Genomic DNA, 12614 nt, shown 5'->3' on the forward strand with positions numbered 1-12614 from the left:
AAGCAGTAAGAATATTTTGCAAAAATCTGGTCACGGAGAAAGCGATAGTATCTTTCGTTCAAACTTTTCTCAAAATCCTTGTACAGTGGACTGTCTTCTCAACAATCTTGAAGTCCGCTAACAAGCTTGTCAACAGGGTCACTTCCGAAGTGTATCAGAGACTACGAGCAATTATCCAGAGCGTACCAACACGAACGTGTTTCGCTTTTCACTGGTAATTCCTTCCCGATTAAATATCCCCCAGGCTAGACAAGACTATTCTCGACACTTAAATCGATGTTATCTCGTTCCTGTCGATCTATCGCAGGAGTTGTGTCCTTTCCGTGAATGGCGGTTCCGTAACGCGTTATTTCGTCGCGTGCACGAGTCTCCCCCTAGCAGGTGACGTAGAACAAAAAGAAGCGATCGTGAAAGTTTCGCACAGTCGAGCAGAACGGCTTGTCCGAGGCTATCGCCTGGCGTCTCGGTTAATTGTCTCGCAAGGCCTTCCTAGCTTTCATTTATCCCGAGACTTCCGTCAAATAGCTAACACTTGTGGCGCCACGCTGTAACTTTTATCGTGGTAATAATTCAGTTAAGACAAGGTGGTTTTCTCGCTAGAAACTTTGAATCGGTAAGCGAAAAGAACAGGACAAATCCAGAAACCACTTTCTGAGATATTTATATACTTTATATAATACATGAAACTATATCAAACTTTTGAGATTATTGAAGGCTAATTTTGGACTTGTACTGTTCTTCAACTTCCTACGATTTAATTTAAAAATCGGGAATGTAAAAAAATTGAAACGTTTTTTAACTAAAATTTGGATTATAATCTAAATTGTAAAACTTCGAACACTGTATCAATTGAAGATTCAATTCGTTGAATACCTCGTAGTGTAATTTTCTTTAATGTTTCCATCATCACTTCCTATTTCTTGCTTTAAAATTGGTGATTATGCGAGCTAGAGGCTGCGTCGAGACAGAATGTTTGCTAGCTGTTCAAACGGCTTCTAACAAACAGTATAGTCCCTTAAGGATAGCAAGTAGAATGGCGTAGTGTAAACGTCAACTAGGGAAAATCGTGGGAGCACTCGAGAAAGGGGAAGCCTCGGTCAACTTGCTCCACTGACGACGTTTTACACTTGTAGGAGTCGATGTGTGTTACGTCAACACATGTTGCTTGACCGTTGTTTGGATGCCCGTCGGTTGATGATTACGATGTTTAAATAGCCTACATTCTGCATTCTCCTAAACGCTCCCATTGGGGAAGAGAGGGTGCTGCTATCAAAGCAGCGGAGATTAAATTGTAATCTTCTCCATCTGCTTAATAGGTGCTAAAAAGAAAATTGAAGTGGGGTCTGGAAAATGCAAAGAAGCTTCTCGTAAAAAGGCTAGCGGTATAAGAATTGCTAGAATGTTTACCTGAAAACCTTTTTACAATACACTCTCGTACAGATATAAAAACGATTTTTGCTGAAATTTAGTATTCGGTGTTATAATAAAATGGTCTTCAAGAATTTACACAAGATGCATCGAAAGGTTCCAACGTGAACTTCCACAGATAGCGTGGCAACAGTGAACTGTCCGCACAGACGACATATGAGACTCGTGAGACTTTAAACGGTTAATTAAACAACTTTCCCATGGATGCGTGTATCGAAAAGAGAACTATCAGAGCGTGGTAAAACTGGATTACCATTATGATTAATTGGATTCTTAACCGGGCATATACACTCTGGACAACACTTTTCACTTTGGAATCTTGGTTTCATATATCGATCTATAAATCATCTTCTACGTACCTTCCAAACCAGTGTCTCACCGAAAATTAAATTCAAGCAAACCTGATAATATAAATAGGTACAATCTTTTCTTCTCAAACATTCAAAGGATATAAATCTTGAGCATTTAAATTGAATTAAAAAATTTCACACCATTCATACTATCAAAAATAACAACAATATCTCTGAAACAGTTCAAACTCCCTTAAACTACCACAATAAAATAGCAGACACATTCTAAGCTTCCAAGACACTGAACACTCTTCTGAGTCTCAAGCATCTCCAGGGCAAATATTCATCTCTTCGCCAGATTTTTCGCTGTGACGCAAATCGAAAGGGTTAGGCAACCATAAACAAGCGTAACGCCATTGTCTCGATCTCGTCCCCTCGCGTGATTTGCAAGCGCGGTCAGAACGTGAACACGCGTTCCCTTCCGGTTGACCAATTTCGTCATGGGGGCTTGAAGGCCAGAGATCGTACCCAGAGCAGCTCCGACACGTGGATTACGTAAGGCAATCGCCTTCCGTCGAATGCAGGACGCCTAGAGAGCAGGGAAATGCAGCCACGACGAGCGAGCACGCGCGTGCATTATACGCGGCACTCGCGTCGCCGCTGGCGGACTATTTTGAAGCTGTGATTTTTAGAAATATGGGTCAGCCACGTTCCCTTCTCTCCGCTAGTTCCGCCGCGTTTACGTCGAAGCGTACGCACGATTCTCTTGCACGCTGCTCGTCTTATTCTACGACCCTCTTCCCCCCCAACCACGTTTCCCTTCGATTTTATCCTATTTTCGTTCCTCTCGTTCCTCTGTCTCGTTGCTCGATCTTGGGAATTCTCCTTACACTAACTGTCACATCCTTTTCTCTGTACTTCACAGCCCTCGTTTCCTATTCTGTTTTTCAGCTCTGTTTTTCAGCGAGACTCGCTTCGTTTTGCACGTTTCATTTACGTGATTTTGGCGCTGGGGTCACAGACTTGGTAACTCTAGGGAAATTGAATCGAGGACTCTTTCAGTTCGAGAGCCCCGAGACGTGGCACGGAACTCTGGGTTTCAAGGTTCTTGAGAATTCGAAAGCTGCTGGAGTTTGGCGTTATAAATGATATGGAAATGTATAAGTGGAGTGTTTTGGGTGGAGAATTTATGTGTGTTTAGGGGTATTAGGATTTCTGAGATTGCTGCTTTAATTGGAATTTTTGTTGCTTTAGAAATGAGGTTGAGGAATTGAAGAGGCAGAAATGAATTAACACGTAAATTGTCCTAAGGATTGCAAATTACACAAATTGTACTTCTAAAGTATCCTTTACGCTCTACACGATGAGGCTTGTTTTAAAGCATGTCTCGCGACTGGATACAAAGATAGAATGTGATAGGACAGTGGTGAAAGGACTGTAGATGATAGAACAGTGATACGACCAGATCACGAATCATTTTATCTCTTTTTCGATCTTCGAAGACGCAAGGAGATTCAAAATACTTCCAAGTAGTCTCAAACCTATCACTTGTCTCGAAATATGTAGCAAAATAAGTCTTATTATGTATAGCAGGGGACACTTTGGAATACTTTACAAATACAGTTTATTGAATATCTGGACCCAGAGCTAGAGTACATACATATAGTAAGCCCATAGATATCCCATGTGACTTAATACGCTTTGACTTCAAGATCCAGATACGTATAATAGATACTCAACGACTGTAGCAACCACACCAAATTATTTTACAAATCGAAACCAGCGAAAAAGTGATCGATCAAAGTATAAAACAAACACTCAGAGGAACTCGAGCGTTTCCAGCGACGACAGCCGCAACGCGATCACGAATATGGCGGCCTAGGTTGCCGGACTATTTTTAAAGTGGCATTTAGACTTCGCCTACGGTTTGCCGAGTGGCTTGGCTCCATTATTTTTCTCCTTCGTCTCCTTGTTTTCGGTTTATCCGCTATTACTTTCTCCTCCCCGCCCTCCCGCGCCGCGCATCTGCTCCTGTTCCCTCGCGTTTTCCGTAATATCTTTCGGTTACTATCCCGTGGCGTTATTTCTTCTCGGCTGGCAGTGTGCCGTAGAAACTGGCGGATCTTAATCTCGTGAAGCGGCGGTATCTTGGAAAAAAGAGCGCCACTGGCTGAAGAAAGGCTTTATTTCCGTCGGGGTTATTTACCCTTCCGCGATTTATCATCCGACGATCTGATAACTCAGACGGAGGAAAGAAGATTCGAATGATCTTCTGTTTCGATGAGACCGAGGACGCGAGTGTGCTACGCATACTCGCGCGAATTCTTGTGACGTCCCATTTGCATGAACTTCGCCACTTGCGGTGATTTGCGAGCTTGTTCTTGTGAAGGATAGACCCCACGAAGGGTTAGAAATTATCTCCTCTATTTCTTTTTGTCTCGATGAGAGGAAGAGGTTCGTTAATTCACTGCTCAAAAATTAGCTCCCTGAGATTGCTTGAATAGAGATACTAATTGTGTTTTGTAAGAAAGTTCTAGGTATTGTTTGAAAGAGAAAGGAGAAAGATTGTACTACTTTATTAAACTATCTCTACTGCTCTCGGGGAAAATAGCTTCAAGTAGAAATCTCAGAGAGTATTTAATCAAGAATGTTACTAATTTTAAACGGTTTATATGTTATAACTTAAATCAAATTTTCTTACTTTATGCCTGTCGCGAAAGGTTCCAACTTTCGAGGAATTTTCAAAATCGATTCCCATTTTTTTCATTTAGAAGAAAAAGACAGATCGACACATTTCGAGTAGAAACCCCAGCCACAGTTCACGATTCAGTCTAGAAGTGGAAGCTATGCGGTCCACGTCGGCCGCAGCGCGTTAATAAAGTTATTTTTACGGCCATTACTAGTAGTAGTATTTTTAAAGTAATTAAATTACTTTCGCGACCCACAGCTCGGCTACATTCTATTTTTGCTCTGGTGACGCAATCGTAGACTCAGCGTTGTACATATATCCAGAGTGGACCACCTGATTCTGGATCAAGAGATTATCATCTTGCATACACGGAAACGGTGTCGTATGTGCACCGAATGATCCACAGATAAATTTAGCAGATTAGTCGCATTAGCCCGGATTGTTGACCCGCAAGATGTATATTCGTACATTGAACCCATTCCTCGAAATCCATGGAGCTTCGCGACAACTAGAATTGTCATGGATCTAGATTCCTATTCATAGTGATGCATAATAAACGACCTTTAGATATTTAGAGATAGACACTGACTAATACTCTAATATTTTTCTCTCACTCAATTTACTTACCTAATTCATTCCAAAAATTCGGGCTATTCATAGACAAAACTTTACAGAAACTTTCAAACCAACTCGAAGGAACCGCGAAACCGAAAGCACCACGACGTCGATTATAAAATCACTTAGCAGTTTAATTAGAATTAACAATCAGAAACTTCATCTGCTACTTCCTCACAGAAGTTCCAAGCATGCACGAAGTCTGTTCACTCGAGAAAGTTCTCCCAATATCAGCTCCTGCCAGCTGTTTTCCACGTCAGATAATTCGTCGCGTTATCAGAATCGCGATCACAAAATGGTACACTTCCATCCTCCTGAAAATTAACATCCACGACGCCTCGTCTCTTCTCTTGGAGTCCAAGGCGTTCCAAGAGCCTTCAACGAAGTTGAAAAACACGGCTGCGCAGAGAGGCTGTGCAGACAGTTTACAGAATGCTCGGGACAATTTCGTCACGAGGCTCGCAGCCGGAGAAGACAAAATCAGGAAGCGTTTAAGTCCTCGAGCAATAAACGCGAGGCGAAGGAGTTCCCATAACGGAGTTTCCGTCACGTCAGATCCGTCTGGCTCGCAAAGTAGCGACAGTTTAAAATTAGGTGACGGGCGCGGCGGTTTTTCCTTGTTCTCTCTTCTACTGTTCGCGTCTCGCGAGATGTCCTCTGGAAAGCATTAGAGGCAATGCTTTTCAGGGGACTTCTCGCGGGACTCGGATAGTAGATTGCTGGACGCGAGGATCTCCTCTTCGCTCGAGGCTTGTTTCGCGTTCCGGGACGATCGTTTCGCGAACGGTGGTTATAAGAAGGAACTGACTATCGGCTAACTGGCAATAAATTCAACGGTATGCGTATACGTGCGCGATGATTGGGTGTAGCCGCGCGTGCTGAAGCTTAAGCGTTTTGCGATGCATAGGATAGCTGGAATTGCTTTTTGATTGTTGCGCGTTGAGTTAGTTATTGGTAACTCCGTGGTATAAATTCCGTTTGAGTCGAGGGAGGAGTGGAATATTGTGGACTCTCGCCATAGAATCTTTAACTGATGTGTATTCATGTACATATTGTGTCACTGATGAGGTATAGAGGAAATTCGATAGACTTAAGTTTGAAAGGAGTTGGGAGAGCTCTGAGGACGATGTAAGGGGAATTCGAGGGAAATTGGAAGAGATTCTGACGAGTTGAGGTGGCTTAAAGCGGATTGGGACGAGTTAGGATAGGTTTTATAGGAGAAGACTTAAAATGCTGTATTCGTGTAGTACTTACACTATGTAGTGTCCTTGTTGAGAGCTCAGAAGATGTCAGCGAGGTGACACAGAGGCAAGAGGGTTGCTCACCACGCTACAAGTAGTGTAGTAATAGGTGTGGCTAATTCGACCAATGAGGGAAATGCTTGTATGCCATGTTTGTGTATTTCTTTCTGCGGAATCAATTAGACTGAGTGACATCTCAGCTTCCAATAGTACCTATTTACCTACACCATTAATAGGTCATCTTCAATCTTTTATATTCCATATACTTTATGCAGGTATATACGTATAGGTAATATCACCATGTAGACAGTGCAAGGTACCGATTTTTAAGCCTCTTCGGAAGGTGACTAAAAAAATGTTTGACTGACAAATGTACATATACACGAGTCATACTGTGCCTAGGTCAGTCGTTCTCGAACCATTCGAAGGTTAACATGTATCGTGAATGAGTGAGTGAGTAAGTGAGAAAATTGACTACACAAAGACCTGCAATTATGTTCAAATTGTTCCCAAATTCTGCTACTACTTCTCGTGGCTCATAATTTCTTCTCCATACCTCTATTCACGGTAGCAATTTCCTTTTTCCATTATATCACTACTACATACCAAAAGCCAAAATTTTTCCAATAGTTTGTATGATGATTCATTCATCTACTTCGCTTCATATATCCCTTCGTCAGACCTAAAAATTATTTCATTTTTTTCTTAAACAAAGGTATCGATTCACAACTGGACTTGTTACACGTGCATACGTACCTACTATCTTCTACCAATTTCATTTGACTAAAATATTGTTATTCGTGTTACAGCTCGATGACACGGCACTCCAGTTATACAAGGATGGCGACTACGGTGCTTACCTGGACCTCGAGGCCTCCATCAGCGAGCAGCAAGAAGAATTCGAGGGGTTCCAGAGAAAGTGAGTACCTACGCAAAACCTATTTATGGAGCGCATAACTAGCTCCTCTAATTTTCTCGAGAATTATGAACGGTAGGCGATGACGAGTCAGTTTAATTACTTTGACCATAAATATTTAATACTAGCAATCGAATAACACGCGTATCTCAGATAATCGCATGGAAAACGTTAGACGCAGCAGATTCGTAGCGCATAATTAGGAGCGTCCCATCAGAGAGGAGTATTTTGTTTGTCTTGAAACTTAGTCCTCTGTAGCTTTGATCCCTCGGGATTCGATGCGCTTTACCTGTTCTGCGTTGGGACAACTGAATTATACAGGGAGCCGTTCTTAAGATATATGGGCAAACTTTGGAAGCAAACTCTCAGGCTGTAACGGTATCATATGAACGTAGCTGGAGCTGGTAGTCTTATGAAGTTTCGTATCAAGTTCGTCGAAGTTTCTTGCTCTTTGTAATTGCCAATTAAAATTCCACATATTTTTCCTGGATAATTATAACTCGGCTATATTCCGAAGCTCTTCGCTTCAGGGATATCTGAAACAGATTTTTTCAAAATTCGTTGATTAATACTTACTTATAAGATCTTGATTGTATATTTGATGTATTGATTAGAGGTAATAGCTTCTAAAGTAGAGGCTTTATTAATTCGATGTCTTAAGTGATAGATATATTTTATACACCCTAGTGTTTATTTCATCAGAGAGTTTTCTTTTTATAAATACTTGAGATACGAGAAAAATACAGAGAAACGATGCTAGGTATAAATAAGCATTTAGAATCAATTAAGACGTAGGTTGAGAGAAATTAGTCTGTTGATGTTAATTTCGTGTCTCAGTGCTGCAACTTCAGGGACCTTGATTTCGACTTCGATTTGAGCTTTCAATATCCAGCACGAGTACCGAATATCTTGAAACTTCTCCGATAATTAAGTTCACTTCGACGAGGAGCGTGGCATCTCGTTGCTCGTGCCTTACATTAATCTCTAAATCATGAACTAAATGTCATCAATGAATCAATGAATTTCTTAGAAGAAACGAAAGCAGTTCTTATTATTCAGTATTAGACTGGCATACGTTTACGATGTTGAGAAAAAAGATTATCATAGTAGGATAATGAAAACTTGTGCTTATTTAAAAAAAATTAGGAAAAAGATTCTAAGTTTCAGTAAAAGAGTTTAAATATATTTTATTTTTCTTTTTCTTATTGTGAGAGGAACGTAAGCAAGCTTGACTACTTATACAAATACTTAAAAAGAATGATCTACCATTAAAACCTTTCTTACGAATTTCAGATATCCCAGAATCCTTACTTCCAAATACGTATTAACTTAAAAATCCGTCTAGTTTAATTTTTTATCTCCTCACCTCGTTTTCCCTTTCTTATCACCCCATAAAAGGGCACATACATACACAGTAGAAAGTGTTTCGCTTACCAAGAAGAGGTTCCCCGATCCTTCTCTAAAAACTCAGACGATATCGTAATCCACGGGATTGAATTCGCCAAGCGCCTCTCTGCGGAGCGCTTCGAAGATAAGGAGCCGATTCGTTCTCCAAAACTAGCGCGCGTTAAAGCTCCATTCGCATATCGGATTCGCGTTAAGACCGAATCCTGCCCGTCGATACGAGCGTGGCGAAGCCTGGAAGACTGGGCGAGCAGCGAAGCGTCGCATTCAGATTCTTCGAGCTTACCTCTCATTGATTTTCCCTTTGCGTCAAGCCTACGCGTACGCTCACTCGCCGTCGAATGGTCGCCGAGACTCTCGAAAGACTCATCACTGTCACTCTGCCTACTCTCGCTGGAGCTCGACTTCCCCCTCGAATCAGAATCAATATGAATTACTCATTCGATGAAAATTACATCCCACGTGGTTGGGAAACTTGTGCAATCGCGATTCCTCTTCGACTATGTAATCAGCGGATCTTGCCCGCGACGAACCGCGAAACTGGGGGTATTGATCGGAAATTCTTGGGAATTCCTTAAAACGCGGTTAGGCGATCGTATCCAGGGAGGAATTGCAGTTTCTCCGCGAAGTTTCTGCGAATATGGAAAAGAGAAATATGGAGGAGATAAAAGAATTGGGGCTCTCGCGCGTCTCTTGGAACATAAAAAAGTTTTCCCGCTCGCGTTGCTTCTCATTTGCGGCGGGAGACGAGGTGCACATTCAGAGCGGGAGGATCTCGTTCGTGCGCGAAGAATTTTCCTTCGTTTGACTTTGCGGAGTTTCTACGCGGCGCGGAACACTTTGCTTCATGATCTCTAGATCTTGAGACTCCTCGGCGCTTCGACGTCTCACGATTTTTCTGCTTGAATCACTTACTGTTACCACGTGATTTTTTACCATTTTTCGAGTGTAGGAGTGTGGGCTAGGTAGGCGATACAACGTGTTAAGAGTTATAAATATATAGAGGGTAACAAATACAGTCTTCGATATTTTAAGGCTTTAGAGTCTTGACTTAATTATCGAGTCTTCGAGGGTCGAAACAAATCTATACGTTTCCTGCTCTTAATTCCTAATTCCATTAGATTCTATCACACAGGTGATAAATTGGAAGACCACCATCCCTCCGTTCAGTATCCAGTAGCCATGTACTAGAATTCGATTGGCAAATCCTCAGAACAGGAAGCACGTAACTATGAAAATAAACAGCATCCGAAATATGTATTCCATCGAGAATGGAAGGGTGGAGCAGACAGTGCGAGGGGGTGGAGGGGTAGGTCAAGCCGAGGTTAAATAAATGTTTGGCCAGAGGTATTCGTTCCAATATTTGAAACCCCTGGAATTTCCACGAACCGCAAAACGACGTCATACGTTTACCGCGCTCGCCCCCTTTTCCCATTCTCCCTTACCCCCCTGTGAGCGGGATACAACGACCGAACTGGTACGATTTTTTTCTCGCTGTTGCTGGTGGCCACCTACACGGATCGAGCGAGGCAACGACACGGTCCGTGACTCGACCTCGCCCAAATGGAAACGCGTTCCACGGTTTTTCCGGCCGCGACGCCTCGATATTGGCTCTGTAGGTGAAATTTGTCGACCGACCGTGATGCTGTACACGCCATCCCCCGGTGCCCACCCCTTGGCCACGTCGATAACCTCCACCGATTTCCCATTTTCTTCCCCTTCTCGGGCTGGCGAACAACCTGGACCAGCTTCTGCGGCCGCGCGAACAGCGGGAAGGAATTCTTTCCGTTTCGAACGACCCTCGATCCTCTTTGGTATTCGTTGTTCGACGCGATCCTATCGATGCCCCCTCGATCGTACAGGGAAAGAGAAGTCGTGATGGGGCTCTCTGAAGTTTGTCGATTGAGCTGATATTGGTTTCTTGGAGTCGAGGAAAAATTTGATATTTTTGCTAGCTTTGATAATACGTATTATTGTGAACATTTGCTCTGCCGCGATATGGGTTAGATTTAGGATCAGCATTGTTTACCGAGAACTTAGCGTCAGAGCATAGAAATTGGGACTTCAATTTTAGTCACAGACTTTTGTATCGTGCTAGAAGCGTGTTGCACTAGTATTTCAAAGTAAATATATTATAGATTTCTTCTAAAATTAATTTGAACAGGGTAAGAATTCTATTAAGTAGATAAGAAATGTAGCATCCCTAAAGAAGTCAAATCCCATCCCTAAATACTTAACTACAACAAATTACCCCTATAAGAAACATCACAGTATCTCCATCCATCCAAGGCCATTTCATAACTCAAACACGCAATCCATCAGCCTCCCCCCGAAAACAGTACAGCCACGTTCCTCCTGCACCCTCAATCAAACATAAATTCGCGTCATTTCCGAAGCCGTCGAATCCATCAGGCCGCCTAACACAGCCGACTGCCTCGACAGTCCCACCGTCAGCGTCCCAGCTTCCCAATTTACCCTGAACCAGCCTAAAAAAAAGAAAAAAAGAGGAACGCCTGTAACTTTTTGCCCCAAACGGTGCTTAGCCCCGAGCGGTCGTAAAACGCGAAATTACAGGTCTGTGCCCACGCGCGACGGCGCCCAGTTCCCATGTCGAATCGTTTGTCGCAACAGCGCGCCACCCACGGCAATCCCCGAGGATTACCAGGAATTTTCCGCGCGGATTGCCCTCGCGAAAATTGCGTACACGCGTGGACGAGCTCGTCGCGGGGGAAAATCCGTGATCGTCGCGCTTGGGAAGAAGGTGGCGCGAGCGCGTAACGCGTGGGTAACGAGTCGTTTATCTTCGCGCTAATGCCTCGCGCTGGTCCACCCACGCGCTCATCCGCGAGACAACAGGCGCGTTCCTGGCGATGTCCTCGGCTCCATCGGGCTACCGTATTTCGCGAAAAGCAATTCCGCCCCGCGGCTCCCTCGCTCGTTCCGCGGGCCGCGCGTCAAGAGAGGGACTTTCCGCGGTAACAAATTGTCGGACGGCACAGTTACCACGCCACCCACCGTGACACGAGTCTGAATCAACGCGCGGAGTTTCTACTGGAAACGCGTCGCTTCCAGAAGGCGCGCGGCCACCGACGGAAGTTGGGTATTTAGAGAGGATAGTGGCGATGAACGATGACCGAGTTGCCTGCGGAGTTCATGGCTTTCGCGTTTTCTTTTTCTGAGCAAGATCGATGGAAAGGACGTCGAGAGGGCTCGGGAAGTTGCTTGCTTCGTTGGGCCTCTGATGCGGAAGGAATTCGCGGGATAATGTATGGGTTCGCTGGATGTTTGGGAAGTGGTGGATAGTTTGGGGAGAGATTGATTCTGATATTTACGGTGTTGATTCTTAAAACATGGCTTGAACAGTTGGAGCTTTATTAATTGGCTTGGGAACAAATTTAGATTCAATTTTGTTAGACTGTTATTAAGTTATAGCTAGAACTCTAGTCTCGGGATTACTGTAAATATTGCAATGTTAGAGTAGTATTGTACTTAGAATTACTACTTTTAAGAGTCACTCAAGTATGAACCCCAATTTGTGACATCATAAGCCTCAAAGGTTTCAACCAGCTGAAATTCTGAACATCAGCTGTTGGTTGGCGTGTCCCCAATCGAATGCCCTGAAGAATTCTCACTATTACTCATTCGACAGAGTAGAATGCCTCGTCAGTGTGAGGTCAGCGTTGGGTAGGTTTCGAACGGAAGTGAAGCGGAGTCGTAGGTTTGGAACGTCGACGGGGCACGACGTTACAATGTACAGCGTGTCTTGGGAGGCCGTCGTATAGATTCCAGACAGTTTTCTCCCGTCACTTAGTTGGTGGTGCACGGGAATATGTTGCCAAGAGATACTAGCACGATGTGTACGCGCTATGCTACGCGGAAAATTATGACGATCAATCTCGCGTGAATAGGTAAGAAGGCGAGCGTGTTGTGAGCTTGCTCGTGCGAGTAGATCCACCGCGTGGAGGTGGAAAACTCTTGACGGGTCACTATGGGTTAATTAATTACATTTGTTTCGACGCGCTATCCAGCTT

At 43.5% G+C, this 12614-nt stretch overlaps 1 protein-coding gene across 2 annotated transcripts in view; it reads left to right on the top strand.

The window, feature by feature from the left end:
• Positions 1 to 12614, top strand: part of Fhos (Formin homology 2 domain containing) — a 201469-nt gene that overhangs the window by 61194 nt on the left and 127661 nt on the right. For both annotated transcript variants that reach the window (XM_076375466.1, XM_076375467.1), the window contains exon 2: positions 7073 to 7182. In XM_076375466.1, the coding sequence (XP_076231581.1) occupies positions 7073 to 7182 (110 nt within the window). The remainder of the gene's footprint in view (positions 1 to 7072; positions 7183 to 12614) is intronic.

The sequence above is a fragment of the Calliopsis andreniformis genome, chromosome 3, assembly GCF_051401765.1.
Source record: "Calliopsis andreniformis isolate RMS-2024a chromosome 3, iyCalAndr_principal, whole genome shotgun sequence".
Lineage (NCBI taxonomy): Eukaryota > Metazoa > Arthropoda > Insecta > Hymenoptera > Andrenidae > Calliopsis > Calliopsis andreniformis.